The sequence below is a fragment of the Haliotis rufescens genome, unplaced genomic scaffold (assembly GCF_023055435.1).
Source record: "Haliotis rufescens isolate VD_foot unplaced genomic scaffold, xgHalRufe1.0.p SCAF_5, whole genome shotgun sequence".
Taxonomy (NCBI): Eukaryota; Metazoa; Mollusca; class Gastropoda; order Lepetellida; family Haliotidae; genus Haliotis; species Haliotis rufescens.
The window spans coordinates 7,487,399-7,513,026 of NW_025964223.1; the positions used below are offsets into that span (position 1 = coordinate 7,487,399).

Consider the following 25,628-nt stretch of genomic DNA (forward strand, 5'->3'; position numbering starts at 1 on the left):
TTCCTCAAAATGGCTGCCGCAATGTTTTCATTTGGAATCTTTGGCTAACAAAAGAACGTGACCTTTAACTGCTGAGTTAGGAGAGAAAGGGGTATCGAATCAACTTTTGATAATTTCGGTTGGAATGTTTCCATCACTGCAGAGAAGACCATATGGATTTGAACCAAGAACAAAACTCTACGACGTTGCAAGAGGTTTGGCAAAATTGACATTTCCTCCAAATAGGGCATCTGCGCATTCGATCAGCTGATCGTTGCAATTTTTCATTTTCAAGTTTGTAGTAATGATATAAAGTTGATATCAACTACTATTTACAATAATTTAACATTATATAAGCTGTGTGAATTTTCACAAATCTACAAGCAATATGAGAATGTGTTAGAATATGTTCCCAGTTTGATGTTTGACATTTGTTTATCTTTGGTGGTGCCTACTCCCGATAGGATAAATGTTGGAGGTTGCCAGTGGGGTGTTTTCTTATTGCCCCCTGAAATGCCAAATTGCCATATTCCTGCCCAACTTGAGAATTGTGTGTACAATATTTCCATCTGTGTGTACATGAGAAAGTAAAATGGATATTAGTTTTCGAAGATTTATAATCTAGATGTTGATTAACACTTTAAACAGATTATAATTAATAAATCACGAATTATGATTAATGATAGTTATGGGGAACTCATTCTTATCAAATGGAGGCATTTGGGTAACTCATGAGACAATCAACAGGTATATTCACAGGCTACCTTGAAATAACTATCATTTTGCCAATATATATATATTATTTCTTGTTTCTTTTGATGCAGCAGCAAGTCTGTGAATGTTGCATGAAACTTGTCGAAGTGTTACTAAAATATGTCACTGGTCTGTAGAGTATTGTGAGAAATGTAGTTCAGTGGTAGAAACTAACAATGATCCCACGATAGATTATTACAGTCTCAGTGACTGTAGTGTTAGGCAACATTCACTCCATGCTCAGTGACTTATTGGGGCGGTCGATTAGCCTATTGGTTAAAGCGTTTGTTGGTCACGCCGAAGACCAATTCTTGACATGGGTACAATGTGTGAAGCCCATTTCTGGTGTTCCCCGCCATGATATTGCTGGAATATTGCTGAAAGCGGCGTAAAATCAAACTCACTCACTCAGAATATGAAGGGGTTATTTTTTTAAATTATAGTCCCTAATTTATCTTTATTGGATACAATTTTTTGTTTCTATTGTGTTTGTTATTTGTACAGGGAGTCGGGAATTCCTCCAGAGGTTGAAGTTGGACAGAAGACTGGAAGTACACAGTGGCTGTGTAAGTAGCGGGATGTTACGCCACGCACAAATGTGTGACCAGTACACACAAGTGTACATCATGGATGCAGAAAAAGAATACACTGCATCAAGAGGGATGCACAGATATATATTCATTTTGCCTACAGCTCATCAAGAGCAGTTATAGGTGCCTGTCATTTCATCCTTCAATCATGACCAGTGTCCATGATCATTGATTCATTCCAGGCTCTAAAGTAATTATCTTAACATACAGTACACTTCACAGTTTCAATACTTTACAGGACCCTCATATTGCCTGCAAGGACCTTTAAAATGAATTATTTAGAGTCCCTTGGACCCCCACTTTTGTAAGTCAAGGTAAAACCCTGAAGTAGTCATGTACACTGACTGATTCAGAATAGCTGATATGATGAGAAAACGCTGCCCCTCCCAAATGTTTATCACATCTGATTGTCTTGCTGCTTGGATAAATTATATGAACAATATAATGATGCTTGGTCCCCCGAGGTTGTACAGCTGACCTCCACTGCCCCACAAGCTACAGGTGATAGGCAGGTGTTTATATGGTTCCGGTTGATATAACATTGCATATGATGAGTGGAGAAGGGTTTTAGCATGTTTAGCCGAGTTAGCCATTATTAGCAAGATTGTGGCCAAATCACAACAGGGAACGCCCAGAATAGCTCCACACATTGGTCCCATGCAGAGAATGGAGCCAGGTGTTGGGAACACACATGTGACATCCACATGCTTGAGCCATATAGCTATCCAATATCCTGGTATGATAAAGGCAATCTGCAACAAAGTTTCTTTGAACATATTGAAATGCTTGTGGGGAGTCCAGGCTAGAATAGTCCCACAGCAACCTATACTGGTCTAAGAGGCGATTAAATGAATCGGATGGTCAGGCTAGGTGACCTGGTATTGGTCGTGTCTTTCATACCCAGACGGCGTGGATCGTTGTTCACAATATCAATCACTGGAATGACTGGTCCAGACTCAATTATTTCCAGGCTGCAGTGATATACCGGTACATGATATAGGTGGTGTATTCTGAGTGGGGTGTTATACAACAAACAAACAAATGTCAATTAAATAAAATATAATGATTCTTGTCCTATTTTTCAAATAATAGGTATGTTTCTGATGCTTTTACCTTGATTACGGAAAACAAATTAACTGCAATCCCCACTCGACTGGTCATTGCTGGTCATTGACAGTTTGTCTCGCCTGCCATGCCTGCTTACACTCTCATGAACCATCCATTATATTTGGAAGTGTTTCTTGTGAATATGATGACCAACAGAAGGCTGAAGGGCACAGATGCTGGACACACTGTCAGTCAAATGTTTGGCCATGTGGTTGTTCATGTTGTGAAAAGACTTTGTTCAGATTGTCACACATGTAAGTCAATGGATAGGCCCCTACCGTATTCGACGTAATAAGAGCCCCACTCTAATAAGCGCCCACGGTGATATTTGCTAATGTATTGGCTAGTGAACAATCCCAATTAGCACCCCTTTCGATTGAGCAATGTACACTTATTTATTCGTGTATAATACGCACTCGTGTGTTATATGCACCCTTAATTATGGGCAGTTAATTTCTGGAAAATATATCTGTCGTATATAATACGCACATACCTTTCATTTGTATTATTTCAGGCTGTCAGCATAAACCATGAAATTTACGATCTTTCAACTCTGTTTATTTTCACCAAAATTGTATTCTAATAAGAGCTCCCTATTTCCAAATTTGAGAGCGCCCTGGGCGCTTATTACGTCAAATATGGTAATATGTTTCTTGGTCTCTCAGCATGCCTTGCTCATGGATTACACCAAATGGTAAACGTCTGAGACCTGCATTACTTCAGGCTTTCCTCTCATATTAAGCCGACACGTTGTAATATAACTGGAATACTGTTAAAAGCGGTGTTAACCCCAACTCACTCACTTACTTGTAAACAGTAATAACCAGTGTCTTGAGTGTAAAAGTGCAGCTAACCAGCTTCAGTGGCAGGGAGATTATTGATGTTATTTGTCAGTGATGTCATGCTATCTGATCATGTTGATGATGTCACAATGGTCTGTAAAGCTTTGGACCCGTGAAGATTCCGGGGTAGAATAGGTCTTCAGCAACCCACGCTTGCCATAAAAGGTGACTATGCTTGTCGTAAAAGGCGACTAACGGGATCGGGTGGTCAGGCTCGCTGACTTTGTTGATACATGTCATCGATCCCAATTGCGTGGATCGATGCTCATGATATCAATCACTGGATTGTCTGGTCCAGACTCGATTATTTACAGACCGCCGTCATATAGCTGGAATATTGCTGAGTGCAGCGTTAAACAACAAACCAACCAACTGTAAAGCATTGTGACGCAATTTCACTGAAGTGATATCTCCTTTTAGTTATCTATTGATCTCTCTCAAACTATATCTGCTGTGGAAGCCAGTTTGGGAAGATAATACATATCATTAACCTCTATGCCTGTGTGCAATCATGCCTTGAAAGATTGTTCATTGTGTTATCAACCAGCGATAGAAACTAACAGTTTTAGTCCACTAGTCCTTCAATCTCATTAAAATAAGATCTTAGTTCTCGCTACCGCTAAACAAAGATCTGAGGACATCCCATTACGGGTCACGTCAGAACGACCTTTCATCCAACCAATCAGTGCGTCGCTTACAAGATCCTGAAAGTGACAGTCGGAATGTGTTTTCTAATCATGCAACCACGAAATATTTAACACGGGGTATTCCGAACGACAGTTACGGGTTTTATGATTATATCCATACGATCTAGGCCATCTAAAAGCCATTACAGATTGTTCTTCTGATCAGTTTTAATTTTTTTAATCAGGAACACGTCAAAATATCTTTCGAAGCGTAGTCGCCAGTTTGAAACTAGTGTCGTGAAGCTCGAGAAAGCTGCCTTCTGATTGGCTAATGTCGATTTCTCGTCAGTCATTTCATTGGTCGGTCAAATTTCTGACGTGACCCGTACTGGGATGTCCTCAGATCTTTGTTTAGCGGAAGCGAGAACTAAGATCTGATTTTAATGAGATTGCTAGTCCTTATACTTTTAATGATGACATATAGCAAAACCCTGAAAAAGGGTCCTTATGATACCTTTAGCTGTTGGGCAGTTTGGCAAGGACTACAGGACCAGTGTCAATTTCTAATGCTGTCAACTACAGGTGTACCTGACTCTGATCCTATCATTACAGTTCACTGTGAATATTGCTGTCTCCGACATAACACAAAATGCACTCACTCATGTATAGTTCACCTTTCTGAAATGCTTTTGATTTTCTTCTTGTTTGTGTCTTCATTATTTGACTGATTTGTTTCAGGTCAACACAATCTGCTGGAATGAACAGGGTCAATATCTCCTGTCTGGGTCCGATGACCAGCACCTTGTCATCACCAACCCCTTCACGCAGAGGGTGAGATAACTGGTGTACTTTACGCCATCTTACCAATACGTCTATCGTGAACCTATGTCAAAGTATAGGAGTTACGATCATCGTAGTGTCAACATGGCTTTGTGCAAGTGGTCCCAGGGCACTGTTCCACAAAGCGATCGTAGCGCTACGACTGTCGTAAGCCTATGCTAAAGAATGGGAGTTACGATCATCTTAGCGCTACGATCGCTTTGTGCAACGGGGCCCAGGACTGTAACCTGACACTTGACAGTCTGGGCCCCGTTCCACAAAGCGATTTTAGCGCTAAGGTGATCGTAACTCGCACAGTTTAATATAGACACGATTACTTACAGACGTCCATCATATAGCTGTAATATTGCTGTGTGCAACGTTAAACAGCAAACAAAAAACATGTAGACACGACAGAAGAATATTTGTTTTGGAATATAAACAACAAGAAATAGGGATAACATGGAAAATGAAAATTTCTGTTTGAGGTCAAGTTACAACAGTCACTGAAGCCATAAAGAGATTTCTCTATTGCTAAGACTGCTTTTATTGAGATATGTGTTTGCTCGGTATAGTCATGGCTGTTTGTTTGCCTCTGTATTTCAGACGGTGGTATCTATACGGTCAGGACACAGATCGAACATTTTCAGTGCCAAATTCCTGCCCAACTCCAGAGACAGACATGTGAGGATTGCATGTAGCCTTTATCCTTACTAACAGAATCTTCTGGAGAGCAGAATACCGGTGGTTTGATTCCCCAGTCTTGTCATACCACAAGATGTTAAATGATTGTACTTGTTGTACCCTGTCTTGTGCTTGGCATTCAACGGATAAAACAAGGATTGGTCGGCTCAGAATACTGTGCCTGATCGGGTATCCATGTCAGTGGGCTGGCACTTTAAAACTGCATAAGCTGACACTTAGAAGCCGTTGCACACACGTGCATGCATTGCCACTACGTAAGTGAAATAATCTTGAAACCAGCAAACCCCCATTAAACCCCATTTAACCCAATTTAGCCCAATTTCATCTCACCACCTATCAGAATCACCCCTTTAAACACCATTTCATCTCACCACCTATTGAATCACGCATCAAACCCTATTTCATCTCGCCACCTATCAGAATCACCCATTAAACCCTATTTCATCTCACCACCTATCAGAATCACCCATTAAACCCTATTTCATCTCGCCACCTATCAGAATCACCCATTAAACCCTATTTCATCTCGCCACCTATCAGAATCACCCATTTAACCCTATTTCATCTCCCCACCTATCAGAATCACCCATTAAACCCTATTTCATCTCGCCACCTATCAGAATCACCCCATTAAACCCTATTTCACCTCACCATCTATCGGATATTTATCTTATCACGACCCCACCATTTTGTTACACTTCTAGCTAGTCATCTAGCTGATTGTGTCACCATTGATTATAGCTCTGGTGTGCCTAGATATGATTGTTTACAGGCAGCTGTGAAATAGCTGGAATACTGCTGAGTAAAAACATCCACTCACGAGGACACTGTAACATGACAACCTAAGATTGATACTTAGGACAAAGTCTAGTGGAAACTTAACATGTTTAATGATGCATGTGTCTGTCCCCAGGTGGTGTCCTGCTCAGGGGTGGGGAGAGTGTTCTTCACCGAGGTTGACCGGGAGGACACATACGGCAAGAACCGCTTCGACTGCCACAATGGAACCACATACGAGGTCAGCTGAATGAACATTACAGAACTTGATGTCAGAAGCTCAGCTTTGATTTGCAATGATTAAGGTCAAAAGATCAGAGATAGAAATATACTCTAGTTTTAGGGGGGTGGGGTCAAAAGTGTATTTCTATGTTTCAGTGTATTACATTAGTAAGACTGAAAAGATGAAACACAATGTTTTAAATGTTGCACCCCCATCTTCATCTCTGACTGCTTTTGTGGGATTGCACAAAGCCCCAGAAAACTTTGTTTTATTTCAGTGGTAGAAATTTACCTTAAATTCTACTAGCCCCCAAGATATGTTTATTAATACAGGAAGTGATTCTGCCTAGCTCTGTATTAGAACTGGGTAAAATGCATCAGGTCATGGTCAAGGGGAGATAATCTGAGATCTCGACCAAATGAAATATAAGTTGACCTATACCATGCACAAAAACAGAGACTAGAGTTCTTGTAAAGTTTGTTAACCCAGTTGTTTTGGGGTCTTTTTTGGTTTAAATATAAATGAAGTGTGACTTTCAATGTTGTTTTTGACCTGCTATTGGTTTTCAAAGATTTCACTATGTCATGCTGTATGAAACAATAGACATTTCCATTAACCATGCTCTGGCAATTTCATTTTGCTCTTCTTGAATAAAGAAGGATCTGGCTATCAGTCATGTTATACAGAAAGACTTTAGTAATCTAAATTTTAGTTTTGAGGAGTACCACGTGCACACGCACATGCACCGCACCGCACCGCACCGCACCGCACCCCACCGCACTAAAGTGACGACCCGAGATGTTTTGTTTTCTCCAGGTGATGGTGGTGCCGAACGAGGCTGCGACCTTCCTGACATGTGGTGAAGATGGCACCGTGCGGTGGTTCGATCTCCGCATGAAGACAAGCTGCAGCAAGGAGAGCTGTAAAGATGTGGGTTCCATTTCATTTCTGTTGCCATAGCTAATAAGGCTTGTTTTGTAATATCTTTAGGCTAGTCAAATTTTCCTAGTTTGTGATTGGTCGTTAAATTGGATTTAAGTCATAGTGACTTTTCACTGCATATGAATTCTTGTCTTGATGTGAAAGGTCATTAGAGGTCAACAGCACAGCTTAGTAGAAACATGAATATCAAATTCATTATGAACTGAGTTTTATTAATATTGATCTGACACAACTTGGCTTTTGTTACTTTTCCTCTCCACAGAGCTCCAGATAACATTTTGAGCAATTGAGTTTTTTCTCCAGGGTTTCTATTTTAATTGGGTTATTGCATTTTTCATTGGGTAACCAATATTTTTTCACTCACCTATTCATCACTCTATTGGGTATTTCCCCAAATTAGTGAACATTTTAAGGTTTAAAAAAATGAAATAATGTTTTCAATGTATATAACTGTAATTGTGTTTCGGAAATTAGCTCCTTTGTATGCATGCTGGAAAAGTTTAATTGGTTATTTACGTGTGCTGTTTTTATACATTTGAATTTTTTATTTAATGCATGCATTTCTGTACGCAAGTTAATTGGGTTTCGAATATTATTTTGGGGTATTTTACGTAAATACGCTGCTTATCTGTAGCTCTGCCTCCATTCTTGCAACCAGGTGGTTCGGTTGTCATCCAAGCATATGATGCTGTCCATTGTTCGTCATAAAAGTCCATGCTATGAAAGTACTACAGAATCTTACCAGTTTGCTGATAACATTATGTATTTACCAGTTGATAAGATTATGTATTTACCAGTTGATAAGATTATGTATTTACCAGGTGATAAAGTTATATATTTAACCAGTTGATGAGCATGATGTCTTCTGATTTTTGGGATAGTTATGAGTATTTGACAAGTAAATCTTCAAAATTTCAAATCTTCTAATACCTAGTTGCACCTGCAAATCTGAAAACAAATATGTTTATCTGCTCAATACTAATTTTCTCCCTCATATTGTTATATCACACAATACTCCACACATGTGCAAGCATGTATCAACACATGACATATTGTCCTATCAATGTGTATTCAGGTATTATGCTTCCTGGGAAGTATACCTGTACAAAGTGTCAAGATGAGGGAGAAGAACAATTGCAGCTGTCAATTCCTTTTGAACCAATCAGATTACTCCTTACATATGTTCTTTGTTGCAGGACATCCTCATCAACTGTAAGCAGGCAGTTACCTCCCTTGCCGTGGACCCCGTGATTCCGTACCACCTGGCCGTGGCGTGTTCCGATAGTTCTGTCCGAGTGTTTGACAGGAGGATGATGGGAACAAGAGCATCTGGTAAGTGAAAATGGGGGGTATGGAGGTTGGTAATAGGAATGGGTGCTGTCTGTGCATCCGTCCATCCTTCTGTCCGTATGTCATGAGAGATATCTTAGTGAGTGAGTATGGTTTTACGCCGCTTTTAGCAATATTCCAGCAATATCATGGCGGGGGCAACAGAAATGGGCTTCCCACATTGTACCCATGTCGGGAATCGAACCCATGTTTTCGTCATGAAGAGGGAACGCTTTTACCACTAGGCTACCCAACCGCCCGAGAGATATATCTTAATCACACTTGGCACAAAGATCATGTAGATAGGACTTGTTGTGAACTGGTGCCTTTTGATAGTTTAAAATTTAAAAAAAAATTATTTTCCAGTTTCCATGGCCACGACTTTGACAGCCTGAAAATGCTGGTATTAGTGGGAGATATGAGTATTTCATGCTTGTACATCTGGTTAGCTGGAACAGCAATTGAACGTATGTGTGTGTTCTATTTCAGGCAACTACACTGGTCGAGGTATAACAGGGATGATCTGTCGGTTCATGGCCCCGCTAGAACACAAGGCGTACCGCATCACGTCACTCAACTACAGCCCCGCCGGCCACGACATCCTCGTCAGCTACTCCTCCGAGAACATCTACCTGTTCAGTACTCAGGTAGGCACGATGCAGATGAAGATGCATTTGAAAAAAAACTTTTTGATTAGTGAAAAAGACAATTCGTAATTCTTAAGTGTGATTTTTTTGTTCTTTTTTTCAAGCATATGACATCTATGTTTGCTTGTGTTGGAAATTTAATGCCATTTAGATGTCTCTACTTAATAGTATGCTGTATTAAGATCAGGATACTAAGGTTATAATGGTTTAGTTGCTAGATTATCATCCCCCCCCAACGCACGACTATACCCCCCCGACAAATTAATTTTATTTGCCCGAGTGAAATGTTTAGAGCACTGTAATGAAATCAGCTGTCAAATGGCCATTTCATGTTTACGACATGCCATTAACTGGTCTACAACCGACTCTCGGTGTGTGCCTGCCTATCGTCTGCTTGATGTCAGCTGTCAAGATGGTGGGTGGAGGGTGTGTGTACAGGAGGGTTTGCAAACCATTACAGACTGGTATGCCTGTCCTTTGCCAGAGTCTATGACTCTTATGGAATTCTTCAACAAGTTGTCTTGTGGGGAACTTGACAAGTAACGTCAGTTGAGGATAAATTCATAAATGCACGTTGGGGCAGGGAAAACAAAAAAGGTATGACACAGATACATACAACTTCTACCTTTGAAAACAATGTTTATTTATTATCTTTGTTATTTCTGTCATCTACTGTTCATACCAAGGTGTCAAGTCTTCAACTTCAAAATAAAAAGCCTCCCTCCCAAACTTTTTTTTTTAAAAAGTGGATAATAATCTAGCAATTAATTTATTATGGCCTAACTTGTCCTTTGATTCTGTGCTAACATTTTGCCACATTGATTTGTTATTTAACAAATATGTATGATTATTATAATCCAAGCAACAGACAATATTTGGGGCCTGGTCAAGGGGAGATAATTATATGAACTGCTTAAACATTGTCAAACATACAGCAGATATCAAAACAAAAAGAGCTATAATTCAAGTCCTTGAGAACCTATAACATTGTGATGAAGACAGTTATGATGATTATGATGGCCCACTGACCAATAATATTTTGTTTGAAATTTCTGCGTTTGAATCCAGGTTATCTCTTTGTTAGAAGATGTGGATGCTGTTTTTCTGTTCTTTGTTGTGATATAATCAACCTGATACAAATGTACCATGCGTTTTCTGTAGTGGTCATTAATACTGAATATGCTACTTCACTTTTGATAGGGATATTTTCATTGTTCCATGATCTGACGATACACAAAACTGATTGTCATAATATGTCAAGTGTATATTTAAATAGAATGACATATCTGTTTACCCCTATCACAAGTGCAGTAGTGTAATTGTATGAATATACTCCCCAGGATGAGAGGAGGAGACAGGAGCTGTCCAAGCTGGCGTCTGCTCAGGTACGACTTGATTACACACTGTTCCACTTCGTCTCAGGTCTAGAACCAGAATTCACGTCTCGAACCAGAATTCAACTAGAATCTGGTTGTTGGAGACGAATATTGTTAATGGATAGGGTGGTCGGGTGACTTGGTTGCTTGTCATGATGCCCTGTCAATCTCATTAAAGTCAGATCTTAGTTCTTGCTGCAGCTCAACAAAGATCTGAGTCAGAACGACCTTTAGCGAACTTTGACTGACCAATGAAATGACTAACAAGATGACATTAGCCAATCAGAAAGCACCTTTCTCAACCTTTACAGCCTTTGTTTGAAACTGGTGACTTCCATTCCTGAAATGTGTAATAGACGGCTGATATTGTACGGCAGTACTTCCCGTGGGCTATGGAAAGTCTCTTCTGTTTCAAATTTGTATCCCCTTGCCCCTGTCGTTCAGAATACCCAGTGTTAATTTTTTTCGAGGTTGCATGACAAGAAAACACATTCCGGTTGTCACTTTCCCTATCTGGTAAGCAACGCTCTGATTGGTCAGATGGGATGTCCTCAGATCTTTGTCGAGCTGTTGCCAGAACTAAGATCTGAATTTTAATGATATTAAATACCCTGTCGGCGTGGATGACCGATATACACTGCAGTCAGCTATATTTTGTCCATCTAGGTGTCCTGTAATTAAATGTGTCTGTACCAGATATGCTCCTATCATCCTTATATGTGACCTCTTAAACAAGCAAAGGGTGAAAACAACTACTCTAACAGGTGTGCGTGTGAGTGTCAGTTATTTACCCAGGGGCAAGGTCCACAAAGCAATCTTGGTGTTGTGACCAGACCGCCTCCGTGGTCTAGTGGTAGAGCATCCGCCCGGAGAGCGGAAGGTCCGAGGTTCGATCCCCGGCCACGTCATACCAAAAGACGGTACTTGTTGTTACCCTGTCTGGCGCTCGGCATTAAGGGGCTAAAACAAGGACTGGTCGGCTCGGAGTCAGTATACTGTGTCTGAGTGGGGTATTCATGTTAAACTGCAGTATGGTATCTCAGTGTGCTAGCACTATAAATCGGCATCAGTCCGGACTAGTACAAGCAGCCACACACACACACACACACACACACACACACGTGCATGCACGTCGCTATATAAGTGCAATTATCTTGGACGCGACGTTAAACCCAATTTCACCACACCTCACCTGTTGTGACCTGTGTCAGATCTGAGTTAATGAATGCCTGTTGTGAAAGTCATAGTGCTTAGATCACCTTGTAGGATGGAGCTTGAGAAGAGAATTGCCGCTTAGGAAGACAAGTGCCGCTTGGGCAGACAAGTGTTGCTTGCTTTAATATTTTTAGTTTTCGACGTGTGATAATTGTTAGCTCTGACTACCATTTGCTGCTTTATCATTTTTGTGACAAAATCAGAAAAAAACATGTTACCAGCAATATTGAGGCTGAGCTCACAGATAGCGATCTTCAATACTTCACAGGCTTTGTACCTACTACATCCATCATCTGTGAATACATACAGCCGCCTTGCTGTGTAATTGATAATAAATCCAGTTGCATCAGCATCTGCATAAGAGGCGACTAACGGGGTCGGGTGGTCAGGCTCGCTGCCTTGGTTGATACATGTCGTCATATCCCAATTGCGTAGATCGATGCTCATGTCAATCACTGGAGTGTCTAGTCCAGACTTGATTATCTACAGACCGCCGTAATGTTGCTGGAATATTTTTGAGTGCAGTGTTAAACAACAAACAAACAAACAAACAAACAACAAGTAGGGCTTATTTGACTTCCATGAGGTTTTAAATGTCTCATTTAATTAGCTTACTAAAAAAATAGAAATGTAACTACAATATTTCAAAGCAGCTGTATTCACGGATGATGAACGTCATGTGTACAAAACTGTGAAGTAATGGCGACAATCGACTGCATTCCTGCTTCCATCATCACTACATATCAGGTCTTCATTAACCAGTCTACTTTCTGACCTGTCAGGGGGATTCTTCAGCCTCTGGGGGGATGTCAGAGTCCACTTCGAGTGACACAACGAGCCGCCAGCCTCCCATTAAGAGACTGAGACTGAGGGGAGACTGGTCGGACACGGGGCCCAACGCCCGCCCGGAGAGGGAGCGGATACAGGAAGAGACTGGTACACTGTTTTATCACCTTGGGTCTTTCCTGAATGCAAGGTTCCATGTATTATCATACAAAAACAAATCATGAAGTTGCACATTATCATCGTAATGGCTTTTCAGTGTTAGAAATTGGCACTAGTCCTGTAGACCTTGCCAAACTGACAAATAGTGAAGGGATCATAAGGACGAATAGAATTTTGCCATTTTTAAGGGAGTTTACTATATGCTATCGTTATAAGGACTAGTAGACAAAAAACGCTGCTTCATTGTTAAAAACTGAATTGTTGGATACGTCACTTTTCAGTCTTTTAAATGGGACCAAGTTTCACATAGAATTGATGTAGGTACATGATTCACTGCTGTTCTCCTGTAAAGTTTTCGTGTTAGATTTGGTCTTCAGCGTCCCATGTTTGCCATCAGTAATGGCATTGGGTGGTCAGGCTCGCTGACTTGATTGATGCATGTCATTATATCCCAATAGGGTAGATTGATGCCTGTGATGTCAATCACTGGATTGTCTGGTCCAGACTCCATCATACATACAGACCGCCATCATATACCGTATATCATGTACCAGTATATCAAGTTTTTCTCACTAAAATGAGGGTGTTAAGAAGGGGGGGTCGTCGTCTTATACACAGAGTCGAAGATCTCACATTTTTTTCCACTGGCGATGTCAACCAGCATCCGATAGCCAGCCCAGCATTTGACAATAAAACTTCGCATTTCGTCCTAAATAACTGTGCCAATAACTATTTCCATACATAAACATGATTTGTATCTCTTTTCCTTGAATAAAGTTTAATAATTTCTGCAAATAAAGTTGAAATGACCCTCGCCTCGATGCAGATTGTCAAACCAGCTGACACTGTAAAACAATCAACATCCGTGAGTAAAGAGCCGGAAGTACCTGTAAGCATTTGCATATTGCACATGTGACCTAACATGTGATAACCGGTGAAGCTGAAATCAATTCCCACTATTTTTACAGTTGTATTAACAACTCTTGGAGACGGCGTGTATAAGTGATTGTGGAATAAACACGCTGAATGTGAAGCAAACATAAGCCTAGTTAATTACAACACAGTTAATTGGCGATTAAATTACAACATTAAAATGGCAACATGTGCTGGAGTTACACACGCGACCAATCATCATAGAAAAAACAATGCAAGATAAACATATTTTTTTTGCAAATATAAGGTTTGTGTGCGCACTTGTGATGTGCTTCTTTCCAGGTCGCCTTATACACGGAATATAGCATTTTGGGTTGATTTTGAAGGCGTGTACTGGGGGGTTGTCTTATACTTGGAGTCGCCTTATACACAGCGATATACGGTAGCTGGAATATTGCTGAGTGTGGCATGTAACAACAAACTAACAATGAAACAAAATTGACTGCTGTTGTTGTTTACAGGTCGCCAAAGTCCACATGCAACTCTGATGCAGAGGATGTCTGAGATGCTGACACGGTGGTTGGATGGAACATTGCGGAACAGTGACGATGATCAGGCAGAAGGGGGACAGGAAGCAGGTCAAGGTCAACCGTTAGAAGGTCAAGGTCAGCCAGGAACGTCAAGGTCACAGCAAGGTGAAGGACAGGCAGCTGAATCAACTGTGTCAGGGGCACAAGAAAATAGTGATGGCGAATCTTTGTCTGTGTCCCAGGCAGCAGAAAGTGAACAAGTTTCCTCGCAGAGTATGTCATCATCAGGGCCGTTCGAAGTCAATACGTCTTCTTCAAAGACTAATTCAGGTGTGGAGGGAGCCTCGGGGGGTGAGAGCGAGGACCTGGGTTTAAGAAAACCATCTTCTAGTCAAGAAAGCTGCCCTAGTATCCCAGATCTCATAGACTCTTCTATAAAAGTGAGGCCAAAACGTTTAAACAGTGTTGAGGAGTCGAGCACGACCAGCATGTACTCTAGTCCCAGCACTGATGAACCTATGTCCACTCCTTCAGAGAGGTCCTCTTCCACAACAGATACCCTTTCTTCTTCTGTCAGGTCTGGATCTTCAGCAGGGATTGAACCAGACAGGTCATCAGGAGGGGCGGATGTTGATTGTAAAATAGTTCGGAGAAGCTCAGACTGTGATCCTACGTCTCTGTCTTCCAAGTCTGACTCCATGACAGCTGAGTTGAAGGAACAAGCAGAAGAAGAAACAAACCCCCAAGCAGTGAGGTGTGACGCCTCCAGTGTTGTTTCAGACTTTTCAAGCAAACAAACAGACCTCACATCTCAGTCACATGCCACTACCAGGCAGCAAACACTAAGTGCAATACCCACCAATAGTCTTTCATCGACAAGGCAATCTGACAGTGATCACATTTCGGGGTCTGGGGTTCCCCCATCCGTCCAGACTCTCCTTGAGCCTGTCATAAGCCTTCAGTATTCTAGCCAGGGAATGGCAGCCAGTACCATTCGGGTGGGATTTGCCCCATTTGATAGGCTGAGCACTGGAGAGTCGGCCATTACTCGACAAACAGGGGGAGACAACTATGGGAGCTCACCAGCAGAATCAGGGGCTGATAACTCTCAAGATTCTATAGATGCTACAGTATTAGAAGTTACCTCAACAATTCGTGATGAACTGAAAACCTCTTCAGATGCAGAATCCAGAATAGATCTTGATGACTCCAGTTCTTCATCCTTAGACAAACAAGTGGAAGCAATGGAAATTGACCCTTCTTCCAGGAATACCAGATCTGATATTACAGAAGTATCTCATGGGGATGACATCTCAAACTCACAGTCTCTGCTCCCGGAACTTGACCGCAAGTCCGTGGAGAGGCAACACCTGGCTGAAGCAGCTGTATCCCCAGAGTTGCCCACCGAGACAGCAGCAGGTGGGGCATGTGCTAGGGTGGTCATGGACAGAGCTGACTCCCGGGGCAAAGCTGGGAGGAAATCGGGGTCAGAGGATAAAGAGGAGAGCAGTGGTAACCAGGACGACGGGGTGGACTGTGGAGGGAGTGAGGAGATGGTCACCTACACAGAGAGTGAGAGTGGCGAGGACCGGCAGGGATCTGACAGAGCGGAGCATATTGAATCTACTGGCAGGCAGCCAGCAGGTGAGGATGTGGATGATAGGCTAGTCGGGCTAGTAGGGGTGTCGGGCTAGTAGGGGTGTCAGGCTAGTAGGGGTGTAGGGCAAGTAGGGGTGTCGGGCTAGTAGGGGTGTTGGGCTAGTAGGGGTGTCAGGCTAGTAGGGGTGTTGGGCTAGTAGGGGTGTCCGGCTAGTAGGGGTGTCGGGCTAGTGGGGGTGTTGGGCTAGTAGGGGTGTCGGGCTAGTAGGGGTGTAGGGCTAGTAGGGGTGTTGGGCTAGTAGGGGTGTCAGGCTAGTAGGGGTGTAGGGCAAGTAGGGGTGTCGGGCTAGTAGGGGTGTTGGGCTAGTAGGGGTGTCAGGCTAGTAGGGGTGTTGGGCTAGTAGGGGTGTCCGGCTAGTAGGGGTGTCGGGCTAGTGGGGGTGTTGGGCTAGTAGGGGTGTCGGGCTAGTAGGGGTGTAGGGCTAGTAGGGGTGTTGGGCTAGTAGGGGTGTCAGGCTAGTAGGGGTGTCCGGCTAGTAGGGGTGTTGGGCTAGTAGGGGTGTCCGGCTAGTAGGGGTGTCGGGCTAGTGGGGGTGTCGGGCTAGTAGGGGTGTAGGGCTAGTAGGGGTGTTGGGCTAGTAGGGGTGTCAGGCTAGTAGGGGTGTCGGGCTAGTAGGGGTGTCCGGCTAGTAGGGGTGTAGGGCTAGTAGGGGTGTTGGGCTAGTAGGGGTGTAGGGCTAGTAGGGGTGTTGGGCTAGTAGGGGTGTCCGGCTAGTAGGGGTGTCGGGCTAGTAGGGGTGTTGGGCTAGTAGGGGTGTCGGGTTAGTAGGGGTGTCGGGCTAGTAGGGGTGTTGGGCTAGTAGGGGTGACAGGCTAGTAGGGGTGTCCGGCTAGTAGGGGTGTCCGGCTAGTAGGGGTGTTGGGCTAGTAGGGGTGCTATTCAGGTATGTGTGGTAGAGTACTGTGGGTGGTAGCCTGGTAGGGGAGTTAGTCTGCATGTAAAATATGAGTGAAACCTTTTATGAAAAGAAACATTGCAGTAATAAGGCTAGTATCCAGTATCAATGGTTCTGTTTTGTCAGTTGGTCGTGGTGGTTCAACATCCGGCCGAGGTCAACAGAGAAGCGGGTCCCGCGAGGATGACTGGCTACACCTGGACAGCAGCAGCGAGGAGGACGACATCAATCCCCGGCCCTACCCCAGCAGGAGCCGGACCCGGCTGCTCAGGTACACCTCTCGCTGCACAAGGCAGGGCAATGTTAACATGCAGTGTGGACAAAGCCGGGATAGAGAGATGAAAGTTGAGATAGATTAAGTTGAGATGGCACGATTAAAGTTGAAATAGCGAGATTAAAGTTGAAATAGAGTCAAGACAAAGCCAGCGTAGAGTTGAGGTGTAGATGTGGACATATTCTAAGGGTGTCTGGTTTTGTGTGTTTGGTTTAACACTGCTTTGTCACGTGTGTGAAATAAACAGTCACTGGTATGGTGCTGACAAACCTAGAAACATTATCAGTGCAAATCTAGGATTAGAACCCTCATTTGGGTCAACTGCAGTATTTGGGTCCCCACTTCGGGGGTTTCCGTAAGGCAACCGCTGCCAAAGGCAGTTTCAGTACGGAAGCTGCCAAAGGCAGCTTCGCTTATATATAAGCGCGCACGCGCAAGCGTGCCGAAATCCGTTAGGAGGCATTTTTTAGCAAAAAGGACCCCAAAAATGAGCTGGACGTGAAAAGTATGGTCTAAAACTCCGCCCCTGTGGGGGTCGGGAGTTTTACGATAGAAAGTGAAGCCGAATTATTGTACTGTCAACTTCTTGTTGTTTGTGGGCGGGACATAAATGACGTAAGACGTCACGTGTCTGATCATGTGACTTTCCTTATATGGACTCGTTACTACGAAAGCAACTTCGCTCATAACTTGTAAATTCATAAAGTGTGGCTTGTACAAATAAAACAGAGTCGACTTGGCGTACAATGAAGACATCTTTGCATAGGTATGGGGCGAATGCGGGAATGTATGACAATTATTTTGTTCAAAACATTATCAGAAAAGAAATATTTCAGTTGTTCAATTGATCAGTTTCTAAGTTCACAGGCCGTGTTTACATTTATTAAACTTAGGAAGCAAAATGATCGTTTAAGAAAAAGATGAAAAAGAAGCAGAAAAAGAAATTGAACTAGGTCTAGATGGATCCACAGACTTAGGTCCTAGAATCTATATGACAGTCAAAACGAATTCAACGTTACAAATGATTTGTTTGAATGAGAAAGTATCTATCGATGATCATTTTCCTATGAAAATTCACATGCTTTCATGAATGAAGTTATACCATATTGCGATTTATTTGAAAAAGGGGGATCCTCCCCCTTTACCCCCCGTATTTTTCTTTTAAAATGTCATAAAGGTGGGGTTGTACCTGCCTTGAACCCCGCTGTGTTGTCCGCCCAACAAAATATATTGTTCAAGTAACAGAATGAACTTACCGTCGTGCGATTTATTTGAAAAAAGGGGGGTGTAACCCTTTACCCCCCATTTGTACTTTAATATTTCGACAAGGGGGACAAACCACCCTTGCACCCCCCGTGTGTTGTCTGTGTAAGAAAATACTGAACTGCAGACAGCGTTCCGTAGAAAAATGGCGGCCAACAAAACCTCTCGCTTCGACCGTAAATAACGAACTGCGCATGCGTGGAACGTTTTTCAATCGACAACTTCCGTAAACACGTAGAAACGTTCCTTCTGAAGTGGGAACCCAAATACTGCAGTCTACCCCCCTCATTTGGCATGACGTATGGACGCAACTTTGCACTAAAATTTTTGGGCATCTTGGACAATTGGGCCTCATGATCCCTCAATCACATGTTCTTGGTATACGTAATGGACGCAACTTTGCACTACGATTGCAGCCTTTTGGACAGAATGACCTCCTGTGCCCCCCTTATACACATGATACAATCCAGATAGAAAAGGGCTCCTATAAGTTGCTTTGTGGAGCTGGGGCGAGCAGTGTCCTGTCTGTGTTCTCCACCAGCTGACTGATGGAGAGGTGCTCACAGATTCTGTGTGTTGCAGAGATGATGATGAGCGTCACTTCGCGGCGCTGCGGCTGCAGACAGCGTACCGGAAGAGGCAGGAGGAGAAGGAGCAGCAGGAGATGAAGCATGTCTTCCAGCCCAAGACCAAGATCAAGTTCCGTGGACACAGAAACGCCAGAACAATGGTACGTACCACTTTCACTGATCTTTTACACTCCCTCTTTGATTGCTTGGAATTGCTAGAAATTTAGGGTCATTTGTTAAAATTAAAATAGTTTTGGTTTATGTGTTCTCATCATTGAGTGGAAATGAAATTGATAAATTAAAAATCTCAGTTCTTATAGTTGTACCTTCCCTGTATTGACAACGAATATAAACTTGTTATTTATGTTTATTTATCACCCGCCATGACGTGGAAGGGGATACAGGAATGGGTGCTGTCCTTCCATCCGTCCGTCACGTTTCGTTTCCAGAGCAGAACTCAAAAGCCATGAGAGATATCTTGACCAAACTTGGCACATAGATAGGTCTAGTGGTGAACTGGTGCCTTTTGATAGTTTTCGAGTTTCCATAGCAACAAACTTGACTTGGACTGAAAATGGCTGTAGTGCTCATTTCATGTCATATTGGCAGGGGATAATGAGTATTTCATGCTTATAATTATTGAAAACAAAACAATATGTTAATTCTCTGCTGTCCGCCCATCTGTCATTAACATTTGCATTATCAAGATCTCCTCTTAAACTACAAGACCTATGGAACTACAAATGTGCATAAATGATCCCAGCTTTGGTGTCTCTAAATGAAATAATGAAATTTGATATGCAGCAAGCATGCTTTTGCTTTCTGAATAACATACAATATTTGGCTTTCACGTATCCTTTCTTTTACTAGTGTTGCTTGCTGTCTGTCCAAGACAGGCTAGGAAACTGAAACTTGCATAATTAATCTTAGAAATGGTGTCCCTAAAGATGCTCACTGGTTGCCATGGGAACCAAACTTGACTCCATAAAGAATTGGTTGAGCAAGAGAGTGTGTCTGTAGGATGGTCCAGGGAGTTCACTGTCCTGCACCTTTTGCTAAAGGAGAAATACTAAAACATGCCCAAACTGTCCATGGATGACAATCTTCCCGAGGCAAGTGACTATAAAAGTCCAGTTTCCACCCTTGCCGAACTATGCTGGAATTCCTGGGCTCGATCGTAGCGCCACCACCAATGGCTGTTACAAGTTATGTCCCTTCAATGCCTCTCCTACGGACCAATCAGATTCCACATCTTGTATAACTTGCATTTGCTTCAAACAAAATGGCGGCGCCCAGTCAAGATGATCTGATTGATAATCAAGATCTATATTGTGATAAAACGGGTCTTACATCGCGAAGTGCCTGACCTTTGCCCTTTCAGCATGCTCTTAAATAGCTTTGATAGGGCTAACTGTTGAAGCTGAAATTTGATGTGCAGGTTCCTTCTTATGAACACACCTTATCTTGTTCAAGTTCACGTGATTTGATTGTTTGTTGTTTGTATTTTTTTTATAAATAGAAATATTTAATTTTACCAAAAGTTTTAAAATCTTATTCTCATGAACCACAGGACTCATGGCTTAAACTTTGTGTGAATGTAGTGTAATGGTCCAAGTTAGCTCAAGGCATCACTATTTGACCACAACATCACTGCAAACATATTTCTTTTCACATTTTCCTAGAATCTATTGCACCAGTTTTGCTTTGACTCTCTATAGATACACACACCAGTATGATGTTGAAGTGTCATACAATTATGTCTTTATAAGGCAGGTGAGCTACAGAGCCTTGTGACTCAATATTTTTTTTTTTTATTGTTTAGATATCTCTTCTAAATAATTATCTTGGATCAGTAGAAATTGAAATAAATTTGACTTGGTATGTTCACTGTACTTTTGCATGAAGTTGTTTGGGTCTGTCAGTTTAATGGGACGAAACAAATGCAAACTCTTAAAGTGTAAGATGTTTTGTGTTTTTATGTATATATATATCTGATATATTGGGGGTATTTAATTTGCGATGACATGTTTCTTTGTGACATGTGGCCCGAGACTATATTCTGTGCATTTGAATAAATGTTGAAAAAAAGTTCACGTCCCTTTAATTTGGTACATGTTGTATAAGTTTTGTGATTGTATCTATATTTTTGTCTAATCTTAAGAACGGTGAAGCGATAGGGGGAATAAATTTAAATTACTTTTTGTCTTTTCTTCTGATTATGGACTTCAGTTGGTCGAACCTGTGAGCGAAAATCCAACTGTGTCACCCTGAGAAGTGTACAGAAGACTCAAGGGTTGAATTTTGATCTGATTGGTTTCTTTCCTCGGTTGCAGATCAAGGAAGCCAACTTCTGGGGCGAGGACTTTGTGATGAGTGGGTCTGACTGTGGACACATCTTTGTGTGGGACCGACACACATCCGCCCTCGTGATGCTCCTGGAGGCAGATCGCCATGTGGTCAACTGCTTGCAGCCTCATCCATTTGATCCAAGTACGTTGTCACATTGTGTCTGATTTTGAGGGGATTTTTAAAAAAAATTGATGAATATAACAGAAAAATTCTCACTTAATTGAATGTACCAAATTATGATTCATTCTGACTATGATGCACTGTGGGTAATATTTGATTGTTCTGTTTGTCCCCAGTTCTGGCATCAAGTGGAATAGACTATGACGTGAAGGTTTGGTCCCCGATGGAAACGGAGCCAGCATTTGATGAGGAAAAGGCTCATGAGGTAGGGGATTGTCCTTGGAGCCAATGTCAGTCTCTACTAAGCTTATATATGTTCTCTTGGCTGACAGATTTGTAAAATCTGGGAGTAAGTTCTCCAATCTTGAGTGAGTGAGTTGGGTTTAACGCCAATTTTAACGGTATTCCAGTCATATCGCGGCGTGTCAGCTTAATGTGGGAGGAAAGCCCAAAATGATGCAGGTCTCAGACGTTTAACACTTCGGTGAAACCCAGGAGCACGGGTATGGTGCTGATAAACCTAGAAACATAATCGGGGCGAACCGGGATTCGAACCCACAGTCATAGGTTTCTGGCATGACAAGGGACGCAACTCTGCACAGCGAATCGAGACGACTGGGCCACCCGTGCCCCCTCTCTCCTATCATGAGAGTTTCAAGGCTTTGGTCCTACCCTACACTAAAGCATGTGTAACACATGTGGTGTCTCCTTGGGCAAGTGACTTTGTTCAAAATGTGCTCTGTTCACCCAGCAGTGAATGGGTACCTGGTAGGATGAGATGGTAATGTGGCTGTTAACCTTTTGTGCCTCACAGGCACCTTGGATTGTGTACTCCCCAGGGAGCTGAGAATGAAATCAAGTGTACACTGATCCATTGACCACGGTAATATTAATGTAGTGCCATGAGCAATTAGGGAATGGAATTTGGTTTATTATAAATGGACTATATTATACAGAGGTCTAAACCTTTCTAAACTATTATATACATAGATTTCATAGTTCAATTGATGTGTATCTACGGATGATGAAAATATGTTTTCTAAAAACAGATCCAGAGACGCAATGAGATCATGCTGGAGGAGACACGAGACACCATCACTGTTCCTGCTGCCTTCATGCTCCGTGTTCTAGCATCTCTCAACCAGATCCGAGCAGGAGGTCGGTACTCAGCGTACACTTACGACATAATCTCATAATCTCATAATAATTTGAACAGACAGGCTCTCTTTCATCTACTTCATTTTTCGACACTACTTCATCCTGCAGTAAAGTAGTTTTTGAGTTACGGCATAATGAACTGCCATTATCATGCTGTTCCAAGTACCTCCCTGTGAACTGTTATCAAGCGTCCACATGCTTTAACTTAGGGCAAAACTAAACTATTACACTACATATAGGAGTAGAGCAAACGTTATTTTTTAAATATAGTTTTATATAAATTTCAGTTATTTGTTTACAAGATTTGAGCAGTGATTCAAGAATTCAGGAAATGTGTCTTAGCATTCAGTGTTTATACGTGGCAGTGTAGGAATTCATAATTCAGGCTATTGAAGATTCATTTTGGGTCTGTAGACTTTTTATCCCCCTGGTGTGAAAAACAGGGAGATATGGCGATCAGCATGTCTGTCCGTCCGTCCGTCTGTCTGTCTGTCCTTCTTCAAATTTTCAAAATTGCCACCCTTGCCCTTGCCACATCTAACCTACTTTTCTTGGCTCGATAGTGGTGCCACCTCGTGTAGATCAAGAGTTGTGCCCCTTGTAATGAAAATGCGATATCCAATCAGATCACTGTTCTTAGCTCGTATGGCAACTACCATAGACGGCGACCTGGTCGATCAGATAATGAAAACATCCCCGATTTCTTCCCTGACAGACAAACAATAGCAACTTTTGAGGGGTTAAATGATGGAAAAGAAATATTTGTGTCAACATAGACAGGCAGGAAAATCACTGTGTACCAATCGTGTATAATGGCTGTTCTCATCATTCTACTGTTTACAAGCACAGTACTTGGGTGAACTGATTCAAACTTGAAAAGACCTTGATAATACTTGTCTTCACTTAATTGTTTAAAGCAATTTAGCGCAAATTCGACACTCTGTATGGCAGCGGACACGTTTCGGAACCTGTTTGTTGACTTTATAAAACATTATCTGATTGGACTATCGATTTGTGCTATAGTCCAATCATATTTAGTACAGGAAAGTGGGCTTGCTGTGGCAAGGGTGGAAACTAGACTTTGACAAATATGCTTGTGGGTTCTCTTGCCTCGGGAAGATGCAGACCGGACGTGTATGTGAGTGAGTGAGTGAGTTGGATTTAACGCCGCTTGTAACAGTTTTCCAGTTACATCACGGCGTGTCAGTTTAATGTGGGAGGAAAGCCCGAAGTGATGCAGGTCTCAGACGTTTACCACTTTGGTGAAACCCACGAGCACGTGTATGGTGCTGACAAACCTAGAAACATAATCGGGGCAAACCAGGATTCGAACCCACAATCATAGGTTTCTGGCGTGCCCAAGGGATGCAACTCTGCACAGCGAATCGCGGCGCCTTAGACGACTGGGCCACCCGTGCCCCCCGGACGTGTATGTCATCTCCATAGAGGGGAATGTCTAAGTAACTCTCCATTGCTTAAAAATAATGGAGCAGAGGCCCCACAGGGGCCGAGGCCCATTCTCGGCCCATTATATTTAAGGAATAGAGAGTTACGAGGATATTCCCCTACTTAAAACTCATCCCTACTTTTACACTTTGACAAAATATTCTGTTGTGGAAAATATTTGAAAAATAAATCAAATCTGTATTTATGTAAGTCTTAAGTCTGTATTTATGTATTTATACTGCATGAGTCGCCCTTGTGTGATGCCGCAGTTGCACGTGCACCAAGCTCCGTCGCGAGCTGACATTTACAATTCATGGTACACGGCTCTTCGTAATTTCATTGGATCCCAAATTAGAATTTATCAATCGCCTGCACATGGATAATACATGCTGACGGGAATAATAGGAAATATAGAGCCCTGGACAAGGATATATATATATATATATTTTACCTGATTTGTTTTTTCTCGTCAAAGGTTTTTCTTATTGCTATAAATATAAACATCGTTGTAGGTAACCTGCTCTAACAAAAATTATATACATATTATTTTGAGCTTTTAAGCATTATGCAAAATTATGAAAATATTTAATAGTTAATTTCACACCATACCATGTGCCGCCGTAGCTGAGGTTGACAGTTGCACGTTCTCAAGTCAAACGATGCGTGTTCGAATCCCGCTGGTGACACGTTTTCGAAAATAAAAATATGAAATTATTCACTGTAGTTCCGTCTATTCCAAGTGGAAATTGATTCAAATGTTGGTTCAAGATAATGTATAGTTGACAAAAAACTCTCCATTCCTGAGAAATAATGGAGTGTTCTAACAATAGAATGACGTCACAGATGTGTTTTAATGATTTACCTCTCATAATCACAGATAACCGAGAATGTTGACACCCCAGTACTCCACCATGAAGGAACAACTGTTCATGTTTTGAAAGTATGATTTGTTTATTTGTTTGTTGTTTAACGCTAAACGAAGAAATACATTCATTCTTAGTTAAATTTGCTTGGTTGCAGGAAACAGGGGAGGTAACCGTGATGCTGCTAACAGAGAGAGTTCGAGTGACAGTGATTAATGACGACTAGAGCTGTCTCCATTATTCAGCAACAAGAACAGTTTCATACAATGATTCCTGATATTCTATTTCTTTTTTATCATGTTTTTTCCATTAGATATTTATTTCTTCCTGTGAAAACTTCTTCCAGAGTAGCATGGCCGCCATTTTGATAGGTCAGTATGTTGCTAAAAATACATTTCATCATTTTCATTCTAATTTTGAGTGAATATGTTCGAGAATTAAGACACCTCATACATCAGTCTGTAAGTCCAGTCATCGACTGGATGTCATTTTCTGGGTAGACACATGGTACACACATGGTAGACACATGGTTAACACATGGTAGAGGCAACATTCATTCAAAGGCACAATAAAGCTTGAAAAATGAGGGCCTTCCTACTAGGGCTGGGACGGGTAACTCGGGTCGGGTGGGTACTGAGTAGGACCCGGGCACCCACAGGACTACCCGGACCTGTGGTTAGTCACGTGATATATTGTTTATTGACAAAAAATATCTAAAACTCTATGGTTATACTACAAGTCACTATTGTTTGC

At 42.1% G+C, this 25,628-nt stretch overlaps 1 protein-coding gene across 1 annotated transcript; it reads left to right on the forward strand.

Moving 5' to 3' along the window:
* On the forward strand, window positions 1–25,571 carry LOC124116582 (DDB1- and CUL4-associated factor 6-like). The gene is made up of 17 exons (XM_046477971.2): window positions 1–194; window positions 1,237–1,298; window positions 4,636–4,728; window positions 5,323–5,400; window positions 6,335–6,439; window positions 7,238–7,351; window positions 8,560–8,695; window positions 9,182–9,339; window positions 10,680–10,724; window positions 12,713–12,866; window positions 14,270–15,922; window positions 16,960–17,104; window positions 18,953–19,100; window positions 21,273–21,429; window positions 21,585–21,673; window positions 22,458–22,566; window positions 25,033–25,571. The coding sequence occupies exons 1-17, from the start codon at window positions 125–127 to the stop codon at window positions 25,089–25,091; spliced, it is 3,375 nt and encodes a 1,124-aa protein (XP_046333927.2). The 5' UTR covers window positions 1–124; the 3' UTR covers window positions 25,092–25,571.
* Window positions 25,572–25,628: the final 57 nt, after the last annotated feature.

Coding starts and splice junctions, on each gene's coding strand:
- LOC124116582 (XM_046477971.2), top strand. CDS start 125: ATGTTTCCATCACTGCAGAGAAGACCATATGGATTTGAACCAAGAACA. Junction 10,725..12,712: donor CCAAGCTGGCGTCTGCTCAG/GTACGACTTGAT, acceptor CTGACCTGTCAG/GGGGATTCTTCAGCCTCTGG. Junction 21,430..21,584: donor GCCTCATCCATTTGATCCAA/GTACGTTGTCAC, acceptor GTTTGTCCCCAG/TTCTGGCATCAAGTGGAATA.